The sequence below is a fragment of the Phaenicophaeus curvirostris genome, chromosome 26 (genome assembly GCF_032191515.1).
Source record: "Phaenicophaeus curvirostris isolate KB17595 chromosome 26, BPBGC_Pcur_1.0, whole genome shotgun sequence".
Classification (NCBI taxonomy): domain Eukaryota; kingdom Metazoa; phylum Chordata; class Aves; order Cuculiformes; family Cuculidae; genus Phaenicophaeus; species Phaenicophaeus curvirostris.
In genome coordinates, this window is record NC_091417.1 from 3,187,333 (window position 1) to 3,211,658 (window position 24,326).

At 64.2% G+C, this 24,326-nt stretch overlaps 4 protein-coding genes across 4 annotated transcripts; 1 reads left to right on the forward strand and 3 right to left on the reverse strand.

Moving 5' to 3' along the window:
* Positions 1-590: 590 nt before the first annotated feature.
* MRPL10 (mitochondrial ribosomal protein L10) lies at positions 591-4,341 on the reverse strand. The gene is made up of 5 exons (XM_069876853.1): positions 4,260-4,341; positions 3,189-3,358; positions 2,201-2,365; positions 1,956-2,100; positions 591-1,228 (listed from the first exon to the last, which is right to left on the reverse strand). Exons 1-5 carry the CDS (start codon positions 4,300-4,302, stop codon positions 978-980), a joined length of 774 nt encoding a protein of 257 aa, XP_069732954.1. The 5' UTR covers positions 4,303-4,341; the 3' UTR covers positions 591-977.
* A 566-nt stretch (positions 4,342-4,907) lies between these two features.
* On the forward strand, positions 4,908-7,923 carry LRRC46 (leucine rich repeat containing 46). The gene is given in 8 exon segments (XM_069876692.1): positions 4,908-5,166; positions 5,261-5,348; positions 5,441-5,549; positions 5,979-6,025; positions 6,208-6,317; positions 7,019-7,088; positions 7,222-7,492; positions 7,495-7,923. Coding segments are annotated over 8 exon segments (1,383 nt in total).
* On the reverse strand, positions 7,910-11,952 carry SCRN2 (secernin 2). The gene is made up of 7 exons (XM_069876669.1): positions 11,735-11,952; positions 10,833-11,014; positions 10,562-10,761; positions 9,832-10,047; positions 9,547-9,712; positions 8,593-8,770; positions 7,910-8,472 (listed from the first exon to the last, which is right to left on the reverse strand). Exons 1-7 carry the CDS (start codon positions 11,897-11,899, stop codon positions 8,314-8,316), a joined length of 1,266 nt encoding a protein of 421 aa, XP_069732770.1. The 5' UTR covers positions 11,900-11,952; the 3' UTR covers positions 7,910-8,313.
* Positions 11,953-18,386: 6,434 nt separating this feature from the next.
* On the reverse strand, positions 18,387-23,938 carry SP6 (Sp6 transcription factor). The gene is given in 3 exon segments (XM_069876846.1): positions 18,387-18,805; positions 18,807-19,528; positions 23,828-23,938. Coding segments are annotated over 2 exon segments (1,101 nt in total). The 5' UTR covers positions 19,505-19,528; positions 23,828-23,938; the 3' UTR covers positions 18,387-18,402.
* Between the last annotated feature and the right edge of the window lie 388 nt (positions 23,939-24,326).

Below are 24,326 nucleotides of genomic sequence, written 5' to 3' on the forward strand. Positions count from 1 at the left end.
TCACCGGATCATCGAGTCCAACCATTCCCATCAATCACTAACCCATGTCCCTCAGCACCTCGGCCACCCGTCCCTTAAACCCCTCCAGGGAAGGGGACTCAACCCCCTCCCTGGGCAGCCTCTGCCAGGGACCAATCACCCTTTCTGGGATTTTTTTTTCCTAATATTCAGCCTAAACCTCCCCTGGTGGAGCTTGAGGCCATTCCCTCTCATCCTGTCCCCTGTCCCTTGGGAGAAGAGCCCAGCTCCCTCCTCTCCACAACCTCCTTTCAGGGAGTTGCAGAGAGCAATGAGGTCTCCCCCCAGCCTCCTCTTCTCCAGGCTAAACACCCCCAGCTCTCTCAGACGCTCCTCTTCTTCTCCAGCCCCCTCACCAGCTTCGTTGCTCTTCTCTGGACTCGCTCCAGAGCCTCAACATCCTCCTTGTGGTGAGGGGCCCACAACTGAACACCTCCAGGTTTCCCCTCACTCAGGCCCCCAAGTCCCACTCTGCCCCCAACTCTCAGACACCCCCAGCCTCTCCTCACAGCACCGAAGGGCAGGAAGCCCCCCCAGCCACTCCCCAAATCCAAGACGCGGGTTCCAGCATCTCCACCGCCACGCACAGCCCTTTAATGGTGATTCCACAGATGTTAGATCCCGCTCTGCCTCGCTCTCCAGTTCCAGAGGGCACAGCGGCTCGCAGCGCTGGATCCCCTCCCCACCAGCTCCACCACGGCTCCCCCCACACTCCAGCTGATCCCAGTGACTTCCAAGCACGGCCCCACAGAGCCAAAAAAAAAAGAAGCCAGGATGTTTGCGGGTGCTGTAGGTGCAGGGAGTAAAAGGAAAGGCCGGAGCTCCCTAACAGGGCTGGTGACACTCGGGACCCTCGGTCTCATCGCAGCCTCCTTCCACGGAGCCACTTTCCATCCCTGATCCCCCCCTGACCAAGGCCCAGGAAGGAGATGACTCCCAGGCCCGGCTGGGAGCCAGCATCAGCGATCGCTGGAGCTTTGGGGAGGGCTGGGCTCAGCCGGGCTCCCCGTCTCCGCTGCCTGCAGGTGTTGGATGTGCCGATCCAGGAGAGCCGTGAGGTACGCAGAGCTGCGCTGGAGCAGGGAGGACGTCTGGGAGGGCAGGAGCGCCAGGGCACCCGCCGTCTGCCCCTGGGCAGCCTCCAGCGGTGGCAACCGGGCAAAGTTCTCCACCCCCTTCCTGCTCAGGATGGTGTCATCGATGCAGGCGCCTGGGGGAGAGAATCAGAGAATCAGCAGGTTGGAAAAGACCCATCAGATCATCGAGTCCAACCATTCCTATCAAACACTAACCCATGTCCCTCAGCGCCTCATCCACCCGGCCCTTAAACCCCTCCAGGGAAGGGGACTCAACCCCCTCCCTGGGCAGCCTCTGCCAGGGACCAATCACCCTTTCCATGAAAATTTTTTTCCTAATGCTCAGCCTAAACCTTCCCTGGTGGAGCTTGAGGCCATTCCCTCTCATCCTGTCCCCTGTCCCTTGGGAGAAGAGCCCAGCTCCCTCCTCTCCACAACCTCCTCTCAGGGAGTTGGAGAGAGCAATGAGGTCTCCCCTCAGCCTCCTCTTCTCCAGCCTAAACAGAGGAGCAGAGCTCAGCACGGGTGCGAGAGCCAGAGTCCTTCGGTCTCCCACAGGAGCACAGGGAAAGGGAGGGAGGCGTCCTGTGCACATGGAGAGGCCGAGAAGGACTCCCACGGTACAAAGAGAGGCAAGGAACGGCACCCACAGAGAAGCAGGGAAGGGCACCCAGACTCATGGACAGGTAAGGAAGGACGCCTGCCCCTTGCCAACCTTCTCTTCATTTTAACGGACACAACAGCGATCCCGCAGATACGGCTCCATCAGTGTGGATCCTGCTGGATGGATCCCCTCTCCCCAGCACTGGATGGAGCCCCCAGGCCAGCGCGAGCCAGCGGGGATGCAGGGAAGGCGCTCACCCAGGAGGTTGATTTGCGGAACTCCCTTCAGCACCCGCAGCATCTCCTTCGCCTTTGTCTCCCGGCTCACCAGCAGAACATTGCGCCCCACGAAGAGAGGGAGGAGGTTCTTGTATTTGGATTGCGACAGCACCGGTCTGACAATCTGTGGAAGAGAGAGAGCTCTCAAAACACAGCAGGGAGCACAGAGGCTGCTTTTCATCTCCTCGTCCCGACCCTTGCCTGCCATCCCACCGTGCCCCTACCTCGTTTAGGAAGAACTTGACCTCAATGTTGTGCTTGCGGAGGTAGTGCCTCATCATCACCACGTCCTCACCAGGCATGGAGTTGTACTGACAGACAGCGATCATCCGGTTCTCCCGGAACGCCTCCTCCACCTGCCGCCGCAACAGCCGAGCGTAACCGTCGTCCTGCAGGGAGCGAGCAGCGATGCGGATGCAGGGGAAGCGGCAACGGCTGCTGCCTCCCCCAGCTCCAACCCTGCAAACGGACCTGCTGCCGTGGATGGGGACACACCGGGTCTCCAGCACTTCTCTACCAGCTGGTGCCTCTCCCAGCTACCCCCAGCATGAGACTGCTCCTTGAATCCTGTGTTCAGTTCTGGGCCCCTCACCACAAGAGGGATGTTGAGGCTCTGGAGCGAGTCCAGAGAAGAGCAACGAAGCTGGTGAGGGGGCTGGAGAAGAAGAGGAGTGGCTGAGAGAGCTGGGGGTGTTTAGCCTGGAGAAGAGGAGGCTGAGGGGAGACCTCATTGCTCTCTCCAACTTCCTGAAAGGAGGTTGTGGAGAGGAGGGAGCTGGGCTCTTCTCCCAAGGGACAGGGGACAGGACGAGAGGGAATGGCCTCAAGCTCCACCAGGGGAGGGTCAGCCTGGAAAAAGTATTTCATGGAAAGAGTCATTGGGCACTGGCAGAGGCTGCCCAGGGAGGGAGGTTGAGTCACGTTCCCTGGAGGGGTTTAAGGGACGGGTGGACGAGGTGCTGAAGGACATGGGTTAGTGACTGACGGGAATGGTTGGACTCGATGATCCAATGGGTCTTTTCCAACCTGGTGATATTATGAAAACCAGCATAAACACCTCAGGAAGAGGCCAGATGTGCTAATCCCAGGGCAGGGCTGTCCCGGGGCTCGGTGGGGACTGCGCAGCCTCTGTTAAACCCGCAGAGCAAAGCACAGACAGGGCTTGAAAAAGCTCCTCGGACACCGAGGTCTCACAACAGCCACGGGATTTACCTCCTGTCGGGTTTCCTCTGCGCGGGGCAGGCAGCACGGCGGGATGGCCGGCCGCGGGGGCAGGTACTCGGTCACAGCCATCAGCTTCTGGCGCTGGAAGTGCATGGCTTTCCAGTGCCGGGTGACGGCCTTGGAGCTGCGGCGGACGAGCTGCAGGGCGGGCAGCCAGCCTGGGGACAGAGGGGACACAGATGGTACTCAGGGCTGGCACTGGGTGGGGCAGGACCCGGGGTGGGGGACCTAGAGGGGAGCAGAACCCAGGCGGTGAGGGGCCTGGGGGGTGAGAACGGGAGGGCAGTGGGGCCGGTGGGGGGCGAGAACGGGACGGAGAGGGGCCAAGAACGGGACCGGGGGGAGGCGAGAACGGGACTGGGGGGCCGAGAACGGACCTGGGATGGGGGGGGGGCCGAGAACGGGACTGGGGATGGGGGCGAGAATGGGACCGGGGATGGGGTGGGGGGGACCGAGAACGGGACCGGGGATGGCGGGGGCGGGGCCGAGAACGGGACCGGGGATGGGGGGAGAGAGTGAGAATGGGACCGGGGATGGGGGGAGAAAGCGAGAACGGGACCGGGGATGGGGGGAGAAAGCGAGAACGGGACCGGGGATGAGGGGAGAGGGCGAGAACGGGACCGGGGATTGGGGGAGAGGGCGAGGACGGGACCGGGGATGGGGGGAGAGGGCGAGAACGGGACCGGGGATGGGGGGAGAGGGCGAGAACGGGACCGGGGATTGGGGGAGAGGGCGAGGACGGGACCGGGGATGGGGGGAGAGGGCGAGAACGGGACCGGGGATGGGGGGAGAGGGCGAGAACGGGACCGGGGATGGGGGGGAGAGGGCGAGAACGGGACCAGGGATTGAGGGAGAGGGCGAGAACGGGACCGGGGATAGGGGGGGGCCGAGAACGGGACCGGGGATGCGGGGAGAGGGCGAGAACGGCACGGCAGCAGAGCCGGGGGTGGGTAGCGGGACCCGGGGGAGGCCAGGCCGGGCCGCACACACACCCGAACCCGCCACCCAGCCCCGTTCCGAGCCCCGTGGAGCCGCCTGGCCCCGGTAAGGAGCCCTCACCGCGCCGCCATGGCGCCCCCCCGCCGCCTCGCAGCGCCGCCATGTTGGCTGCGGCGCAAAGCCCTCTGGGAAGGCGGAGGAACCGGCGGCGGCGGCGCAAAGCCCTCTGGGAAGGTGGCGGAACCCGCCCCGCCCCTTCCGGTCCTCCCGTCTCCTAGCAACGGGGACGCCGCGGCCTGTGGCCCTGCCCGGGGCGCCCTGTGACCCCAGCCCAGGGGACCCAGGCCCAGGGACACCCCTTGCCCTGGGGGGCTGGTCCCGGTGACCCCCCTTTGTCCCATCCTGGGCGTCTCTGCACGCCCAACTCCCGAGGACCTGGTCCTGGTGACCCCCCTCAGCCCAAGGGCCTGGTTCCACTGCCCCCCCTCCCCCAGCCCAGGGGTCTCTGTGCCCCCCCAGCACCCAGGGACTTGGTCTCTGTGACCCGCTTCCATCCCAGCCCCCAAGAACTTGGTCCTAGTGACCCCCTCCTTGCCCCAGCCCTGAGGTCTATCTCCAGGGACCTGGTCCCAGTGACCCCCCCCATCCCAGCCCAGGGGTTTCTGTGCCCCCCAGCCCCAAGGACTTGGTCCCTGTGACCCCCCCAGTCCCAGCCCAGGGGTTTCTGCACCCTCCAGCACCCCTTTGCCGCCTGGAGATCCCAGCCCCATGGTCCCCGCAGACTCTGGGGTCCCTCAGCCCCACACAGGGGTCCCAGCGCTGACGCCCCCCAGCCCAGCAGTGATGTCCCCACCACCCCCACCAGCCCACAGGTTCCTGCCCCCCATCGCCCCAGCCCCATCCCTGCTGCAGAGCACTGCAGGGCCAGCCCAGCGCCCACCGCGCACCCACCAGGGAGCTCAAGGAGGGGACGAGGACCTGAACCACCCTCCTGCCATGCCTGGGCAGGCGGAGACCCTGCCTGGGGGTGAGGGAGCCACTGCGGGGGCTGCTCAGGGGTCAGGCGGGGGGGATACGGGGACCCCACTCACCTGAGCCCCCTCACCTTGGTTTTCCCACAGGCTGCGAGCAGACGTCCCCGGGGGTGACCCTCTCCGACAGCCTCCCCACCATCAGGAACCTGGGGGAGCCCCCATGCCCAGAGAGACGGTGAGGGGCCACGCAGAGCCCACCTCCACCGCCCAGGCTGGTAGGGAGGGTGTCTGGGCACTCGGACCCCCTGAGCATCCCTTTTCCTCCAGATCCATCGACCTGCCGCTCCCCTCAACCCTCCGCTTGGACCGGCAGAGCATCTGCGCTGTTGGGAAGCTCCAGAGCCTGCCAGGGGTTCACAGCCTCTACCTGCAACAGGTAAGATGCTACAGCGGAACTCAGCCCCCATAAAGGTAAAAAAAAAGGGGGTAAAAAAAGGGTGAAGCCCTCCTCAAGGAGGATTTTTTCAGTTCTGCTCCAGCGTTTTGCCTCCCTGCATGGCCAGGGGAGCTTGCAGCGCTCCCCTCCCATGGCTACACCACCGACTGCATTGGAGTGAGGGGCTGGCTGACCCTTTTGGTGTTTTTCAAACCCACATGAGGAGCATTGGGGTCCTCCTGATCTCTGCTGCCTCAGCCCCACACCCTTTCCATAAAGCTCCTGTGGCAGCAGTGGAACATCCCATTCCCTGCATGAGGTTGGAGTGATTCCAGGGTGCTCCCAAACCCTGATTTTTTCCTTCAGCAGGGTTCCTTTTTTTCTGCAGGGTGTGTGTGTCTTATTTTTTTGACTGTTTTTGTTTTTCAGAACCAAATTGAGAAGATTGAGAATCTGGCCTGCTTCCCCAACCTGCGGTACGGGCAGCTCCTGCTCCAAGATCATTTTCTGTGGACAGAGGAGAGCAGAGCTCGTTCCTTCCCTTGGCAGAGCTCAGGGGGTCCGAGCTGCAGCCCCTGGTCGCCCATTGCCGCTGGCTGTGACCCTGGGGGCTGCAGTGTCCCCCTTGTCACACCGCTGCTCCCCCTCTGCTCCACAGGTTCCTCTCCCTGGCTGGAAACCGCATCCGCAGAGTGGAGAACCTGCAGCCCCTGCGACATCTGTGTGTCCTGGACCTGGCCCACAACAGGATAGAGACGCTGGACCCAGGTGAGAGGCAGGAACGGGTCCCAGCGTGACCTGGGGCTGCCTGAGAGGTGACTTGGCTACCAGGGAAACACCAACAGACCTTTGGTGCAGGCTCCACCAGAGCCTCTGACCCTCAGCTCCCAATGGAGCCACCCTGGGGCTTTCCTGCGTGTCCCAGTGTCACACCTGAGGAGCCCCGTGGCCAGGTTTGAGCTGTCCTTGTGTCAGCAGACTCCAAGGGTTTGCTTCCACCTTGTGTACTGCTTCAGCAGAACATTTCAGCGGCTCAGAGCAGACCTGAGGGTTCCAATCTTGAGGCAAAGCCGCTCCAGCCCTGCCACTGCTTCGTGCATCTTTCAGCCAGCTCCTCCTGGGGATGATTTTTGACCCGAGAGGGAGGGATAACAACTCCCTCCCCACCTCTGCAGCACTGCTGTTGTGGCACCAGCCCCTCTGCTGGCAGACAGGGGCGAGAAAGGGAATGGTGAGAGGCTGGGAAGAGGAAAACCCTCTGTTCTCACACAGAAACACGTGCAACACGTGTTGCCCCCTTCCCTGCCTCAGTTTCCCCAGCTGCGAGGCAAGAGACGGCTTCGCACAGCAGGGCTGCTGCTTTGGGGGTGGGTGAAGAGCTGCAGGAGATGGGGGGCACGGGGGTTTGGTGGAGGGGGGTGCTCAGGCCCCACCTCAGCACCTTTCTGCCTTCCTTTCCATCTCCGCAGACGAGCTGCCCCGCAGCCTCCGTCTCCTCGACTTAAGGGGAAACAATTGCACCCAGCAGCGTGGATACAGGTGGGTGAGGGGGCAGCCACGGGGGCAGCGGAGGGGGAGAGGCAGCCCCCCAAACCCCACGAGCCCCACAGCAGGGCACAACCGGTGATGCCCCGTGGCAGGGGAACATCTGACCTTCCTTTGGTGCTTGCAGAGAGCTGGTGGTGGGAGCCCTGCCTCAGCTCCTGCAGCTGGACGGCCAGCCCATCCCTGGCAGCAAGGAGGAGGAAGAGGAGGAAGGAGGCTCTTCCAGCAGTGAGGATGAAGATGACGAGTCACTCACTGAGCCCAGCGGCCCTTTCACTGCAGACAAAGGTGCCCAGATGGAGGCAGGACACGATGCACGCTTGGGGGTTAAGCAGGATGATCCTTCTGTCCCCAGGGGTGACAGGGAGCTTGTGTGGCCATGCTGGCTCTCCTGTAATTCTCCTTCCCTCTCTCCATCCCAGATTTCTTTGTGGATCTGCCCCGGGAGCTGGCTGAGCGCTCGCGACAGAGGCGGAAGGAAGCCCTGGAGGAACACCAGAGCCGTCTGGAGGAGCTGGAAGAGCTTCAGGAGCATCAGGGCCTGTTGTTCTCTCCGGTACCGCTGAGCTCAGGCAGGGAGGGAGCAGCTGCTATCGCAGCCCCACGACCCCAACGGTCTCAGCGTTGGACCCACGCGAACCTGGAGACGCGGCTGCCACTGCTGCCGGGAGCCAGAGGACAACACGCCTGCTTGCAGCCCCAGCAAGGTCCCAGCAAGAGCCAGCCCCGGGCCAAGGCTCTGGAGGAGGAGATTCGTGCCAGAGGAGCTAGAAATAGGCTGTTACCCAAAATACCCCGCAGCAGCACGGCACCGCGCGGCTGGGATTAAAGCCTCTTTATTCCTACAGCAATCCACCTGTCTGCCACAGAGCCCCAGCCCTGCAGCCAGCCCCAGAGGGGCCCGGTGGTGGGAAAAGACACCTCGTGCTGCAGGCAGGATTCCAAATCCCTCTCCAAGTCCTCCTCCTTTCCCACCGCACCCGTCTTTCAGGGCATGGCCACCTCTCGAAAGTTCTGATTCCTCCGGGGCAAGTTAGGGGGGCTGGAGGCTCCGCGGCTCCAGGCAGGGCTGGAGATGCTGGTCCAGCCATTCCTCACCACTCAGCTGATCCGTGTTGGGAAGAGGCAAGGAGCCAGGGTTGGGCACCGGGAAGGTTTTCTCATCCCCTATCCAGGAGCAATGCTGGGAGGGATGAGATCCCACCCGCCTGCGTGGGGTTTATGTGTAAAACTTCATCTCTGCCTCCACACAGTCGAAGAAGAGGTCGGCCAGCTCCTCAGGGTGAGGGGCCACCACCCCCTCCAGCAGCGCGTTCATCCCCTCCAGGCCCTGCTTCTCCAGCTCCCGCAGCGTCTCCAGGAGCTTCTGGCCCTGCTCCTGGTGGGGTCGGGGAGGGAGGAGAGCTGAGACCGGGTGCTTTCAGGGAATTCATCGGCCTCCCACATCACCAAGGGGCAGCGTGAGGGTCCTGGGGGGCTGGGGAAGGGTCTGCAGTACCTGGTCCTTCTCCATCAGCTCCAACGCCGCCTGATGCCGTCGATAGAGCTCGTGCCGCCGATCGACCACGCGCTGGAACCGTGGGATCTGTTTGGCAGGGTCATCAGCAAAGGTGGGAGATCTCACCTGCGGCACAGGCTTGAGGCCGGCCACGAAGACAAAGGGCTTGAAGACGGACCTGCCAGAGAGGAGCACCGGGGCTCAGCCAGCACTCCAGAGCCTCAACATCCTTCTTGTGGTGAGGGGCCCAGAACTGACCCCAGGATTCGAGGAGCGGTCTCCCCAGTGCTGAGTCCAGAGGGAGAAGAACCTCCCTGGCCCTGCTGGCCACGCCGTTTCTGATCCAAGCCAAGATGCCATTGGCCTTCTTGGCCACCTGGGCCACTGCTGCCTCATGTTCAGTCACTGTCAACCAACCCCCCCAGGTCCTTCTCCTCCAGGCAGTTTCCAGCCAGACTTCTCCTAGTCTGGAGCTGCTCAGGGTTGTTGTGCCCCAAGTGCAGGACCCGGCCTTTGGCCTTGTTAAACCTCATCCCGTTGGTCTCAGCCCATGGGTCCAGCCTGTTCAGATCCCTTTGGAGCCTCCCGACCCTCCAGCAGATCCAGCTTCCACCCAGCTCAGTGTCATCCCCAAACTTGCTAAGGGTGCACTCGATGCCTTCATCCAGGTCATTGATAAAGACATCGAACAGGGCTGGACCCAGCACTGAGCCCTGGGGACACCACTTGTCACTGGCCTCCAGCTGGAGTTAACTCCATTTCCCACCACTCTCTGGGCCCTCCAGCCAACCAGTTTTCCACCCAGGAGAGTGTGCGCCTGTCCAGGCCAGAGGTGACAGTTTCTGAAGCAGAATGCTGGGAGAAACTGTGTCAAAGGCTTTCCTGAAGTCCAGAAGATCCATCCACAGCCTTTCCCTCACCCAGTAGTCCTCAGTGTCCCCTCAGTGTGCTCACCTGGAGGGGTCCGGGGTGGCGGTGAAGAAGTGGATGCAGGGCAGCGCAGGGTCCTGGGGCAGCACGGACACCATGCTGCCCTCCGTGCGGAAACCCTCCGAGTCCACGCAGATCCCGCTGCTCTTGTCCCGCAGGATGGCCATGAACGTTTCTGCTGTGATGTGACCTGGCAGGCAAGGGGCAACCACGTCACCACCGGCAGCTCAACCACAGCTTCTCCGGGCAGCGTGGTGATGCCGGGGTGAGCCACGGGTGGCCATCCGTGTCCCTTGTCCCCATTCCCACCTGCGTGTTGCCGCAGCAGCTCCTTCCCGGCATGGTAGCGAGCCTTGGCAGCCTCCATGCGAGGGGGTTGCTGTGCCAGGGAGAAGACCTCGGCGAAGCTGAACTCGCTGTCCCTGCTCCACCAGCCCTGGCTGCGCGCTCGCTGCCGCAGCCCCGCGTGCTCGGCTGTGATCTCCGTCCCGATGCTGAGCTGGTTGGAGATGTTGCGGCTGCCCTCTGTGAAGGCGGAGGGAGTCAGGCTACAGGGGGAGCAGGGCTCCCCGTCTCAGAATCATAGAATCACCAGGTTGGAAAAGACCCATCAGATCATCAAGTTCAACCATTCCTATCAAACACTAACCCATGTCCCTCAGCACCTCGTCCACCCGTCCCTTAAACCCCTCCAGGGAAGGGGACTCAACCCCCTCCCTGGGCAGCCTCTGCCAGTGCCCAATGACGCTTTCCATGAAATATTTTTTCCTAATGTCCAGCCTGAACCTCCCCTGGTGGAGCTTGAGGCCATTCCCTCTCATCCTGTCCCCTGTCCCTTGGGAGAAGAGCCCAGCTCCCTCCTCTCCACAACCTCCTTTCAGATAGTTGTAGAGAGCAATGAGGTCTCCCCTCAGCCTCCTCTTCTCCAGGCTAAACACCCCCAGCTCTCTCAGCTGCTCCTCTTCTTCTCCAGCCCCCTCACCAGCTTCGTTGCTCTTCTCTGGACTCGCTTTTCCCAGTATAACCAGTGCTGGCTCACCTCGGATCTGCTGGGCTGCCCAGTACCGCCCGGCCGTCTCCAGCACCCAGGCCTCGGTGCGGTCGGCCAGCAGGAAGGTGTTGTGGTAGACAAAGGGCACCGGCTCCTCCTTGCAGCTCCCACCCTGGCCGTAGCGCTCCAGCAACGCCGTGATCACCTCCATGGCCTCCCTGGCAGAGCTGCCGCGCTCCAAACCCAACCTGCCCACGCCGTGGGTCAGCCGTGGGGCACGGCGTGGGGGCAGCTGGGGGGGACCCGACGCTGCCCTCACCTCACCAGGTCCATGCCCAGCAGCGCCTCATCCTTGCCCAAAGGCTCGCGGGTCCAGACGCCCTCGTTGCCCACGCAGACGCCGTGCTCGTTGGCGCCCATCTCGGCACCCCAGAGCCAGGCGGGGCGGCTCAGCACCACCGCGTGGGTCTTCTCCGCCTGCTCGATCTCCAGGTAGGTGCACTGGGGCGGGGGGAACGCAGAGCAGGGCTGAGACCTGGTGCACTCATAGAATCACCAGGTTGGAAAAGACCCATCGGATCATCAAGTCCAACCATTCCCATCAATCACTAAACCATGTCACTCAGCGTCTTGTCCACCCGTCCCTTAAACCCCTCCAGGGAAGGGGACTCAACCCCCTCCCTGGGCAGCCTCTGCCACGGCCCAATCACCCTTTCCATGAAGTATTTTTTCCTGATGTTCAGCCTGAACCTCCCCTGGTGGAGCTTGAGGCCATTCCCTCTCGTCCTGTCCCCTGTCCCTTGGGAGAAGAGCCCAGCTCCCTCCTCTCCACAACCTCCTTTCAGGGAGTTGCAGAGAGCAATGAGGTCTCCCCTCAGCCTCCTCTTCTCCAGGATAAACACTCCCAGCTCTCTCAGACGCTCCTCTTCTTCTCCAGCCCCCTCACCAGCTTTGTTGTTCTTCTCTGGACTTGCTCCAGAGCCTCAACATCCTTCTTGTGGTGAGGGGCCCAGAACTGACCCCAGGATTCGAGGAGCAGTCTCCCCAGTGCCGAGTCCAGAGGGAGAAGAACCTCCCTGGCCCTGCTGGTCACGCCGTTTCTGATCCAAGCCAAGATGCCATTGGCCTTCTTGGCCACCTGGGCCACTGCTGGCTCATGGTCAGTCGCTGTCAACCAACACCCCCAGGTCCTTCTCGCTGAACCGTCCCCTGCAGCCTCACCTGGACTTTGTCCCCGGGCTGGTGGACGGCGGCGGGGACGTAGACAATCTCCTGGACCTCATGGCGTGGCCGGTCGGCGTTCTTGGCGAAGATGACGGCGGGGGTCGCGGTGTGTGGCGGCAGTGCCACAAAGCAGTTGCAGGACGAGGGTTCCCACCCCTCCATCCTAAACCAGCACAGGGGGCACCGAGGGGAATGACCCCCTTGTCCCTCTCCTGGACGGGGGGACCTCAGGGTCCCTGTGGGGCTGGCAACCTTGAGGATACGGGGCTCTCGGAGGGGATGATGCTGTCCCTGGATGTGGGGGGACATCAGGAATAACCCCCCCAGGTGGCACCTCCTGCCCCAGGACCCCTGTCTGCACACTCTGAGTAACTGGGACCCCCTGCATCCATGGAGAATGTGACCCCCACCTGCAAAACTGAGCACCTAGGACCCACACCCACCCCACAGAGCTGGTTCCCAGGACCCCCACCCGCTCAGCCTTGGCGTTCGGGACCCCCCACCCGCAGCACCCCAGCTCCCAGCCCCTCCCTGTGCCCATGGCAGGTGGGACCCTCATACGCACAGACCCAGTTCCCAGCCCCCCGGGATCAGCCCTGGGACCCCCATCCCCATGGACCCATTTCCCAGGACCCCCACCCGCTCACCTCCTATTCCTAGAAACTCAGCTCCATGGACCTTGTTCCCTCACCCCCACCTGTCCCGGTCCCCACCGCATGGACCTGGATCCCAGGACCTCCATCCATCCCGGTCCCAGGGACCCCCAGCCCCGTGGACCCCATTCCTGGACCCCCATCCTCTCAGCCCCGGGTCCAGGGACCCCCAGCCCCACAGACCTGGCTCCTGGGACCCCCACCTGCTCAGCCCCGGGTCCGGAGCCCCCCCAGCCCCTCCTGTTCCCCGGTCCCGGTCCCCCCCCCCCCCCCCGGCCCCGGTTCCCCCGCACCGACCCGCTCCCGCAGCCAAACCCGCTCCGGCTCTCGCTCTCCGAGCTCCCGGTGGCGGCTCCTCGCGGCCGGAGGGCGCACGGCGGCGGGAGGGGCCCTCGGGGGCGGAGACCCCCCCTCTGAGGGCAGAGACACCCCCCCCGAGGGCAGAGACCCCTCCCCGAGGGCAGAGACCCCCCCTCTGTAGGCAGAGAGCGCCCCCGAGGGCAGAGACACACCCCCTCTGGGCAGAGACCCCCCCTCCGTGGGCAGAGACACCCCCCCCCGAGGGCAGAGACCCCCCCCTCTGGGCAGAGACCCCTCTTCTGTGGGCAGAGACCCCCCCTCTATGGGCAGAGACCCCCCTTTATGGGCAGAGACCCCCCCTCTATGGGCAGAGACCCCCCCGAGGGCAGAGACCCCTCTTCTGTGGGCAGAGACCCCCCCTTTATGGGCAGAGACCCCCCTCTGTAGGCAGAGACCCCTCCTCTGTGGGCAGAGACCCCCCCTCTGTGGGCAGAGACAACCCCCGAGGGCAGAGACCCCCCCCAAGGGCAGAGACACCCCCCGCTGTGGACAGAGACCCCTCTTCTGTGGGCAGAGACCCCCCCTCTATGGGCAGAGACCCCCCTTTATGGGCAGAGACCCCCCTCTGTAGGCAGAGACCCCCCCTCTATGGGCAGAGACCCCTCTTTATGGGCAGAGACCCCCCTCTGTAGGCAGAGACCCCTCCTCTGTGGGCAGAGACCCCCCCTCTGTGGGCAGAGACACCCCCCGAGGGCAGAGACCCCCCCCCAAGGGCAGAGACACCCCCCGCTGTGGACAGAGACCCCTCTTCTGTGGGCAGAGACCCCTCCTCTATGGGCAGAGACACCCCCTTTGAGGGCAGAGACCCCCCCTCTGAGGGCAGAGACACCCCCCCCTCTGAGGGCAGGGTGGTGTCCCCAGGGTCCTTTTCCCAGGGTGGGGGTCGGGATGGTGTCCCCAGGGTCCCTTGGCCAGGATGGAGGTCAAGGGGGTGTCCCCAGGGTCCCTTAGTTCAGGGTGGTGTCCCCAGGGTCCCTTTTCCCAGGGTGGGAGTCAGGGGGGTGTCACCAGGGTCCATCGACCAGGGTCTGGGTAGTGTCCCCAGGGTCCTTTTTCCCAGGGTGGGGGTCAGGGGGGTGTCCCCAGGGTCCCTTTGCCAAGGTGGGGGTCTGAGTGGCATCACCACGGTCCTTTTCCCAGAGTGGGGGTCTGGGGAGTGTCCCCAGGGTCCTTTTCCCACGGTGGGGCTCTGGGTGGTGTCCCCCGGGTCCCTTGGCCAGGGTGGGGGTCAGGGAGGTGTCCCCAGGGTCCTTTTCCAAGGATGAGGGTCATGGTGCCATCACTGGGATCCCTTGGCCAGGGTGGGGGTCTAGGTGGTGTCCCCAGGGTCCTTTTCCCAGGGTGGGGGTCTGGGTGGTGTCCCCAGGGTCCTTTTCCCAGGGTGGGGGTCTAGGTGGTGTCCCCAGGGTCCTTTTCCTAGGGTGGGGGTCTAGGTGGTGTCCCCAGGGTCCTTTTCCCAGGATGGGGGTCTAGGTGGTGTCCCCAGGGTCCTTTTCCCAGGGTGGGGGTCTGGGTGGTGTCCCCAGGGTCCTTTTCCCAGGGTGGGGGTGCCCGCTCCCCCTCATTGACGCACCCAGAGCACCGGCACATGGAAAACACGCGGCGTTTATTCCAATCTGACCCCCCCATCCCCGCAGCCCCCCTCGACGCCCCTCGCAGGGTGGGGGGCCCCCCCGTCACCCTCGGGCTGGGATCGAGGTGCGCTGGCCCCCGCGGGGCTCGCCCTGGGGTGGGGGCGCGGGTCGGGGTGCAGGCGCCCCAGTTGGCGTCCGGCTGGACTGGTTTCGGCGCTGGGAGCCCGGCACCCGCCTTCCCCACCCGGTTTTACCGCCTCGGTTGCCCCATCGCGGCAAGCCGATGCCCCGGGGGCCGCGGGGGACGAGCTCGGTGGCGCTGAGCCCCGAGGAGCCCCCCGAAACACGCCAGGGCCCCGGGCTGCCGCCGCAGACAGGCCTGGCTACCAAAAAACCTGGTTTGGCTACTAGAATACTGGCTTGGCTACCAGAATCCAGGCTCAAGCTACCAAACCCCAGGTGTGGCTACCAAAACGCAGGCTTGGCTACTAAAAATCCAGGCTCGGCTACCCAAAAAAAAGTGGTTTGGCTACTAGAATACTGGCTTGGCTACCAGAATCCAGGCTCAGCTACCAAACCTCAGCTTTGGCTACCAAAATGGAGGCTTGGCTACCCAAATAAAAGTGGTTTGGCTACCAGAATCCAGGCTCAGCTACCAAACCTCAGCTTTGGCTACCAAAATCCAGGCTCGGCTACCCAAATAAAAGTGGTTTGGCTGCTAGAATACTGGCTTGGCTACCAGAATCCAGGCTCAGCTACCAAACCTCAGCTTCGGCGACCAAAATCCAGGCTTGGCTACCAAAATCAAACTAGTTTGACTACTAGAATACTGGCTTGGCTACCAAAATCCAGGCTCAGCTACTAAAACCCTGCCTTGGCTACCGAAAAGCCAGGCTCAGCTACCCAAAACCTGGCTTGGCTACCAAAATCCCGGCTTGGCTACCAATATCCCAGCTGGGTTTTGGGGTGCGAGGTCCCCACCCCCTCCCCCAGACGCCCCCTCTGCCCGAGTGGCAAAGCCTGGCTTCATCTTAATAAAATAGTAATAATTAATAATATTAATAATAATAATAATTAATAATAATAATTAATAATCAAACAAACAAACCCAAAGGCATCAGGGCACTCTCTGGCTACGGCCCCATCGACTTCACCTCCACCCCTTCCCCCCCCCCGGGGGGCTCCAAGCCCCCCCAGGGCCCCCCCAAACCCCAGGATGCCAGGAGATCACACACACCCCCGCACCCCAAATCTCCCCCCACCTCCCCGGATTCCCAACTGGTGTGAACTGGTGCAGACTGGGGGGCGACACCCACCCCCCCACACACACCCTGTGAGCCTCATCTCGCCGCCCCCCCCCCAGATCAGCATCGTCTTCGGAGTCCAAAGGGTTAAACTGGGATTTTGGGGGGGTGATGAGACCCCAAAAAAGGTCCAAACCCCAAATTTCATGGGCTGACATCCCTGGGGGGGGGAGGGAGGGAAGATCTGGGGTCCCCTGGGGAATGAGGGGGGGGGGCAGCCCCATAGGAGGGGAGAGTTGGGGTCCCTGGTGGGGGTGTCCCAGGGGGTCCCCAGGAGGACCTGGGCGGGGTCCCCTGGAGATGGGGGGACCCCAAGGGGTCCCTGGGGAAGGACAGCAATGGCCAAGGGGGGGGGCTGGCAGCGGGGTCCCCAAGGGTCCCCAGGGATAAGCAGCATGGCTGGGAGGGTCCCCTGCAGTCATGGGGTCCCCAGGAGATGGCACCGGGGTCCCCAGGAGTCTCCAGGGACAGGCAGTATGGCCAGGGGTCCCCCCACCATCATGGGGTCCCCAAGGAGGGACATCAGTGGGGTCCCCAGGAGGGACAGCATGGCTGGGGTCCCCTCACCATCCCAGGGTCCCCAAGGACAGACAGCATGGCCAGGGGGATCCCCACCATCACAGGGTCCCTGGAGAGGGACATCAGTGGGGTCCCCCCACAATCACAGGGTCCCCAAAGAGGGACAGTATGGCCAGGGGTCCCCCCCACCATCACCAGGTCCTTGGGGAGGGACATCAGTGGGGTCACCAGGGAGGGATGACATGGCCATGGGGATCCCCACCTTCATGGGGTCCCCAGGAGGGACAGCGTGGCCGGGGTCCCCCCACTGACCTGGGGTCCCCAAGGAGGGATGGCATGGCTGGGGTCCCCCCACTATCCTGGGGTCCCCAAGAAGGGACATCAGTGGGGTCCCCCCACCATCCTGGGGTCCTCAAAGAGGGACAGCATGGCCAGGGTCCCCCCACCATCACCGGCTCCCTGGGGAGGGACATCAGTGGGGTCCCCAAGGAGGGACCGCATGCCAAGGGGGATCCCCACCATCCCAGAGTCCCCAAGGAGGGACATCACCGGGGTCCTGAAAGAGGGACAGTGTGACCAGGATCCCCCCGTCATCCTGGGGTCCCCAAGGAGTGACAGCAAAGCCAGGCATCCCCCCATCATCCCGGGGTCCCCAAAGAGGGACGGCATGGCCAGGGGGATCCCCACCATCCTGGGATCTCCAAAGAGGGACATCAGTGGGGTCCCCCCACCATCCTGGGGTCCCCAAAGAGGGACGGCATGGCCAGGGGGATCCCCACCATCCTGGGATCTCCAAAGAGGGACATCAGTGGGGTCCCCCCACCATCCTGGGGTCCCCAAAGAGGGACGGCATGGCCAGGGGGATCCCCACCATCCTGGGATCCCCAAAGAGGGACATCAATGGGGTCCCCCCACCATCCTGGGGTCCCCAAAGAGGGACAGCATGACCGGGGTCCCCTCGCCTTCATGGGGTCCCCAAAGAGGGATGGCATGGCCAGGGGGATCCCCACCATCCTGGGATCCCCAAAGAGGGACAGCACGACCGGGGTCCCCTCGCCTTCACGGGGTCCCCAAAGAGGGATGGCATGGCCAGGGGGATCCCCATCATCCTGGGATCCCCAAAGAGGGACAGCACGACCAGGGTCCCTCAGCCTTCATGGGGTCCCCAAAGAGGGATGGCATGGTCAGAGGGTCTCCCCACCATCCCGGGGTCGCCAAAGAGGGACGGCATGGCCAGGGGGATCCCCACCATCCTGGGATCCCCAAAGAGGGACAGCATGACCAGGGTCCCCTCGCCTTCACAGGGTCCCCAAGGAGGGATGGCACGGTCAGAGGGTCCCCCCGCCTTCATGGGATCCCCAAAGAGGGATGGCACCATCAGAGGGTCCCCCCACCATGCCGGGGTCCCCAGGAGGGGTGTCCGCGTGGCGCCCGTGCCAAGGCTGGAGGAATGTGGCCTCCCCGGCTCTCCCGGGGCCGCGGCGGTGGGTGTGGGAAAGCTGCAGGTGTGCGCTTGGGCAACCACCCTCCGTCACGCCACGCGCCCGCTGCGGCCCCCGCCACCCCCGGCCCAGCAGCATTTCGCTTTTGCCCCATTCGGACCCTCGTTTGGGCCAAAAAAAAAAAAAGGCTTTGGCCACCCCCAAGCCCCCAGCACCCGCGCCAGCCCAGCATCCCCAGTTGGGGTGTGGGACGCGGGCACCACGGAGCCCCCCGAGGGTGCTGAAACCTCACGGGTGACACAAGAGCGGGGAGTTAGGCCAAGATTTTGTGGGGATCACGGGGAGGGAGACGGGGGCCGCGGGAGCGAAGGCTCCCGGGTTTCTCCTCGCTCCCTTTCTCCGTCTCCTTCCTCCCCTCCGGGCTGGACGTGCCCGGGCAGCGCCCGCTCCTTCGGCTCCCCTTGATGTTCCTCCCAAGCAGCCCCACGCCTGCCAGCAGCCTCCCGAAAAAAAAAAAAAATAAACCAAAAAAAAATAAAAAAGGGATTTGGGAAACCGGGGGAGGACAGGGAGGGGGAAACCGGGGCGGGAGAAGGGGAACGGGACAAGCGAAACCGCCGCCGGGCACCTCCGGGCGCTCCCCGAGCCCCACATCGGCCGCAAGCCTCGTCCCCCCCGACTTCACGCACAAGGTGCCAGCCCTGCACCCCCAAACACCCCGACGCCCTTCAGAGACCAGCCCGAAGGGTCCCCCCCCAAGCGGCTCCCACCCTGGGGTGCTCCCCACCCGCGCCCCCCCAGGGGTTGGGTGGCTCAGTTTGTGGGGGCGGCGTTGCCCCCCTCGGCCTCCCGCTTGCCTCCTCCCTTGGCGGCGCTGGGTTCCCCGGCGCTTTTGGCTTCGCCTTCGCCGCCCTCCTTGGCGGCGTCGTGCGTCTTCACGTGCTTGCCCAGGTGGTCGCTGCGCATGAAGACGCGGCCGCAGACGGGGCAGGCGAATTTCTTGGCCCCCGTGTGGGTCTGGAGGTGCCGCTGGAGCTCGTCGGAGCGGGTGAAGCGCTTGCCGCAGAAGAGCCAGTTGCAGACGAAGGGTCGGTCTCCGCTGTGCCAGCGCAGGTGAGCTTTCAGGTGCGACGTCTTGGCGTACGCCTTCCCGCAGCCCGGGATGTGGCAGTTGTGGAGGTGCTTGCGTTTCGCCCCCTCCGGGCACGGCCCCCCCCCTCTCCGCCTCCTGGCAGTTGGGGCAGCGACACGCCGCTTGCCCCCCGCCCCGCGGCACCGCGCGACGGGCACCTTTGGGGCGCCCCCCGCCCTCCGCCTCCGGCCCCCGCGGCTCCGCGGGCCCCTCCAGCGCCTTCGCCCCCTCGGCTCCCAGGAGGTGCTGGCTCGGAGGGGGCAGCAGGTGGCTTGGGGGAGCACAGAGCTGGGGCTCCCCCCCGCCGTACCCCCCTAGGGCCGGCGGCAGCCCCGGGTGCCCCGGTACCTGCAGCCCCGCGCCCTGAGCTGGGGGTAGCTCCATCCAACTGGCTCCAGCGTGGAGATCCCACCAGTTGATGCCTCCTTCTTCACTTGGGGGGCCGGGATGGGGGGGTCGGAACCAGGAATCGTAGGGATGCGCCATGTCCGGCGTGGCAGGGAGCAGCTTGGCGTAAGCGCCCTCGGAGGGTAGCTCTAACCGCGCGGCGCCATGGGGCTCGAAGGTGCCGGGGTTGGCGAAGGCGGCGGTGGCGTCGGGCCCTGCCAGCGGCAGCTCCGGGGCTGGAAGCGGGGAGGAGAAGTCGGGGTGCGGGGAGGCCCCCAGCGGGGCGCTGCCGTGGGGCTGGAAGGGCTGGAGCGGCTGGAGATCCAGGTGGGTCGGGGAGGCGCGGGGGGCATCGGAGGGCTGGGTCCCCAAAGAGCCGCAGACCGCTGTCAGCATTGCGGGGCGGCGGCGCAGACACACCTGGAGGGGCCAAAGAGGAGTGGGGGGGGGGGGGAGAGGAGAGCTGTGAGAAAAGGGGGGGCACCCCCAAAACTCTTTTCCCCGGTGCGCGTTGGCACACGGAGAGGTTTGGCACCAGGGCGAACCTGGCACCGATTCCCATCCTGCACTGGCATGAGGTCCCCACGACTCATGGATTTGGGGACATCCATGATTTGGGGATGCCCATAATTTTGGGACTCCCTCGATTTTGGGACACCCATGATTTGGGGACACCCATGATTTGGGGACACCCTTGCCCCACTAAGCAGTTTTCTCTGCTCCGCAGCCCCGCGTGACCCCAGGACAGTGGCACCAGGCAGGGGTCCCCCCTTGGCACCCATCGCCCTGCGGACCCTCGTGCCAGCCCCAAAGGGATTGTGCATGATTCCAAACCCTAAAGAAGCTGCCACCATCTGCCTCGTCACCTCCAACGTCCCATCGCGGCTCCGCAACAAGCTGGGGTCCCCAAGGGGGTCCCCAAGCCCCCTGTTCCCCAACACCTCAGCTCTGCTGGGAAACCCTCGCCATCCCCCATCCTTCCCCGAGCCCCCAGCCCCACAGGGAGACCCCCAGGCTGCTGGGGGGGGGGGGGGCTGAAAGGCATCGAGGGGGTGGATTTGCACCCCGAGATGTGCTGGCGGCGGGATGGGGCGCAGAGCAGGCTGCGGGGAGGCAGTGAACCCCCAAGGCTTAGCCCCCAGCAGCCCTTCGAAGCCAGGTTCTAGTTGCCTTGGCCCCCCCAGCCCCCCCCGGACCCCCCGGCAGCCGCTGCCTCCCCGGCAGAGCGTGACTCACCGGGAGCTGCGCAAACCCCACTGGGGACGAGCCGCACCCCGGTGTCGAAATCCACCTGCCGCCACCGGCTCCCGCCCCCCAAATTCCCACCCACCCCCCAGAACCCCCCCAGACCCTCCCACCAGCTCCCCGACACCCCCAGCCCACGCAGGACGGCGCAGACCCCAGGGGGACACCCAGGGGGGATGAAGCATTTTGGGGGGGGGGGGGAACTCCCCTGCCCCAAGGGGCTCGGACCCCCCCAAACCCCAGCACAGTGCGCCCAGGGCAGGGAGGGGGTCCCCGATACCGAAGACCCCCCCAGCTGTGTGCAGGCACTGCTGTTCCCTGCCAGGCTGCACTGGGGAGGATGGGGGGACCCCAAAGATTGGGGTGGGAGTCGGGGGGTGCCAAACCCCCCCAAAGGGATGCACCCCACCTGTGATACCAATGCCAGGGGGGCTTGGTCCTGCACCAGTGCCAGGATGAGCCCCCCAGGGTCAGGGCAGGTTTTGGGGTGCTGCTCCTCATGGTGGGGGGGGGTCAGCTCTGCCCACCCCAACCCTGGGGGGGGACTTGGTGCCAATTTGGGGGGTGGGGACCGTCTCTGCCTCCTGGGGGTCCCAGCTCTCACCCCAGCGGGGTCCTGAGCTCCCTCTCCAGCCCCCAACCCCCCCTCCAGGTGCCAGATTGGGGTCACAACCGTGAACCCCCAAAGTCCTGACCCTTTATGGGAATACGGGGTGGCAGCCAGCGCCTCACGGGGCCCCCCAGATCAGGCAGGGATGTCCCCCAGCCCCCCAACCCCGAGGAGAGGGACCCTCCCATCGCAGAGCTGACTGCTGCAGCCCTCCCAGTGCACCCCGACATCCCTTCCAGTTTGGGGGTGCCACTGGGACTGAGACACCCCCCCCCAGCTGGGTCGCATCCTGTCCTGCTCTGCTGGAAATTCATCCCATAACCAGGGAATAACCTGGTGCTGGGACGGGGTTTTGGGGAGGGGGTTTTGGGGATGGAGGGTGCTGGGATGGGGATTTTGGGGATGGGGATTTTGGGGACAGGATTTTTGGGATGGAGGGTGCTGGGATGGGTATTTTGGGGATGGGTTTTTTGGGATGGAGGGTGCTGGGATGGGGATTTTGGGGATGGGGTTTTTGGGATGGAGGGTGCTGGGATGGGGATTTTGGGGATGGGTTTTTTGGGATGGAGGGTGCTGGGATGGGGATTTTGGGGATGGGGATTTTGGGGACAGGATTTTTGGGATGGAGGGTGCTGGGATGGGGATTTTGGTGATGGGTTTTTTGGGATGGAGGGTGCTGGGATGGGGATTTTGGGATGGGGGGGTGCTGGGACGTTTTTTGGGGATGGGGGTGTTTTTTGGGGATGGTTTTTTTCTGGGATGGAGTTTTTGGGAGGGATCCCCTCACTTCGTCCCTACCCTGTCCACCTGCCGCAGCCACTCACGGAACCTCCCGGAGCATTTTTCCATCCGGGAATGATGACAAAAATCCCCAAGGTGTTTCCCCCCACCCCATCCCCCCTCCTCCTCCTCCCTGGCGACGCGCTGGCCATTTCACCGCAGGGAAACTGAGGCACGGGGCAAGCGCTGCGTCCCGTGAGTCACGGTCCAGGCTGGGCAGAGGCGGCTTTACCCGTCTCCCAGCCCCACAAGTGCCTCGCCCCACGGCGGCTTTGGGAACGGGTGCTACCCGCAGCCCCAGCGGGTTTCGGGGAGCCCCCGACGCGTGGCTGGGGAACGGGACCCCTGGGGTGGGGGGATTCTGCGGGTTTAGGGGCGATGCCGTGGGTTTGGGGCGATAACGCAGGTTTAGGGGTGAAGTTGTGGGTTTAGGGGTGAAGTCGTGGGTTAGGGAGGGATGTTTGGGGTTTGGGGGGTGATATTTTGGGTTTAGGGAGCCAAGGTTTGGGTTTCGGGGATGATGCTCCAGGTTTAGGGGGTGAAGTTTTGGGTTTATGGGGTGATGTTCCAGGTTTAGGGGATGAAGTTTTGGGTTTAGGGGATGATAATTTGGGTTTAGGAGGTGAGATTTTGGATTTGGGGGGTAATAATTCAGGTTTAGGGGGTGAAGTTTAGGGTTTGGGGGGTGATGCCTCAGGTTTGGGGGGTGAAGTTTTGGACTTCGGGGGTAATAATTCAGGTTTAGGGGGCGAAGTTTTGAGTTTGGGGGGTAATAATTCAGGTTTAGGGGGCGAAGTTTTGGGTTTGGGGGGTGATGCCACAGGTTTAGGGGATGAAGTTTTGGGTTTGGGGGTGATGCTCCAGGTTTAGGGGATGAAGTTTTGGGTTTGGGGGTGATGCTCCAGGTTTAGGGGATGAAGTTTTGGGTTTGGGGGTGATGCTCCAGGTTTAGGGGATGAAGTTTTGGGTTTGGGGGTGATGCTCCAGGTTTAGGGGATGAAGTTTTGGATTGGGGGAGGTGATAATTCAGGTTTAGGGGATGAAGTTCTGGGTTTAGGGCGATGCCGCCCGTTCATCCCACCGCCCAACCCACAGCAAAGCTGCCCGGGGCCGGAGCGAAACTCCCCGGGGCTCTGTTGGACGGGGCGGGGGGGACACACACAGCACCAGTTGTGGGGCTGGGGGGCTGGAAAATGGGGGCTAGGGGGACAACGGCACCAGTTGCGGCATCCGACGGGGGGTCGGAGGGGGTGCTTCTGGGCACATGGCAACGTTTTCAAGGTCGGGAGGAGAGAAGGAGGGGGAGAAGAGGGTGTAGGGGGCACACGGCACCGGTTATGGGGCTGGGGGAGCAGAGAGAATCCGGCGGGGGGGGGTTACGGTGCTGGTTGTGAGGCTGGAAAAGGGGGTCTGAGGTGCATAGAGCACTGGTTGTGGGGCTGGGGGGCTGGAAAAGAGGGTTTGGGGGGGCACACAGCACCGGTTGTGGGGCTGGGGGGGCTAGAAAAGGGAGTCTCAGGGACATAGAGCACCGGTTGTGGGGCTGGGGGGGCTGGGAAAAGTGGGGCTGGGGGGCACACGGCACCGGTTGTGGGGCTGGGGGAGCAGACAGCATCAGTCGTGGGGCACACGGCACTGGTTTTGGGGCTGGAGGGGCTGGAAAAAAGGATCTGAGGGGCACCCGGCACCGGTTGTGGGGCTAGAAGAGGGGGGTCTAGGGGGCACACGGCACCGGTTTGGGGGCTGGGGGGCTGGAAAAAGGAGTCTGGGAGGCATAGAGCACCAGTTTGGGGGGTGGAAAAAGGGATCTGGGGGGCACCCGGCACTGGTTTTGGGGCTGGAGGGGCTGGAAAAAGAGATCTGGGGGGCACCCGGCACTGGTTTTGGGGCTGGAGGGGCTGGAAAAGGGGGTCTGGGGGGCACCCGGCAGCAGTTGCGGGGCTGGAGGGGCTGGAAAAGGGGGTCTGGGGGGCACCCGTCTCCCGTCGGGGGGTCCCATCCCACCCTGCACCCTCTCCCCAGCGCTCGGGGGTCCCGGGGGGGGGTCCCGGGGGGGCGGTTCGGGGAGTTCCCCGGGTACGTACGGGCGTGCAGGCTGCGGGCTCCCCGCGGGACCCTCGGCATGGGCCGGGCTGGGGCTGGGGCTCGGAGGGACCCGAGGGACCGGGCACCCACCGGGCCGGGAGAGCAGGAATGGCCGGGTCGGTCCCAGCCCGGCCCCGGCGCTGCCCCCGCCCCGCCCCGCCCCGCCCGGCCCAGGTGCCTTTAACCCGTGCGGAGAGAGCGGGGGGGGACCGGCCCACACGCCTCTGACACCCCCTCTGACACCCCCTCCTGTCACCCCCTCTTGTCATCCCCTCTATCACCCCCTCCTGTCACTCCCTCCTGCCACCCTCTCCTGTCACCCCCTCTTGTCATCCCCTGTCACCTCCTTCTGTCACCCCCTGTCACCCCTCTGACACCCCCTCTGTCACCCCCTCCTGTCACCCCCTCTGTCACCTCCTTCTGTCACCCCCTCCTGTCACCCCCTCTGTCACCTCCTTCTGTCACCCCTGTTGTCACCCCCTCTGACACCCCCTCCTG

What these genes read in the sequence shown, in the direction of transcription:
- MRPL10 (XM_069876853.1), bottom strand. Translation starts at nt 4,302, where the DNA reads ATGGCGGCGCTGCGAGGCGGCGGGGGGGCGCCATGGCGGCGCG. An exon ending in GGGGGCGCCATGGCGGCGCG is followed by an intron (nt 3,359 to 4,259) that starts GTGAGGGCTCCT and finishes CTCTGTCCCCAG; the next exon opens with GCTGGCTGCCCGCCCTGCAG. An exon ending in CAGAGGAAACCCGACAGGAG is followed by an intron (nt 2,366 to 3,188) that starts GTAAATCCCGTG and finishes CGCTCCCTGCAG; the next exon opens with GACGACGGTTACGCTCGGCT.
- SCRN2 (XM_069876669.1), bottom strand. Translation starts at nt 11,899, where the DNA reads ATGGAGGGGTGGGAACCCTCGTCCTGCAACTGCTTTGTGGCACTGCCG. An exon ending in GGCAGCCCAGCAGATCCGAG is followed by an intron (nt 10,048 to 10,561) that starts GTGAGCCAGCAC and finishes CCGCCTTCACAG; the next exon opens with AGGGCAGCCGCAACATCTCC. An exon ending in AGCTGATGGAGAAGGACCAG is followed by an intron (nt 8,473 to 8,592) that starts GTACTGCAGACC and finishes CGACCCCACCAG; the next exon opens with GAGCAGGGCCAGAAGCTCCT.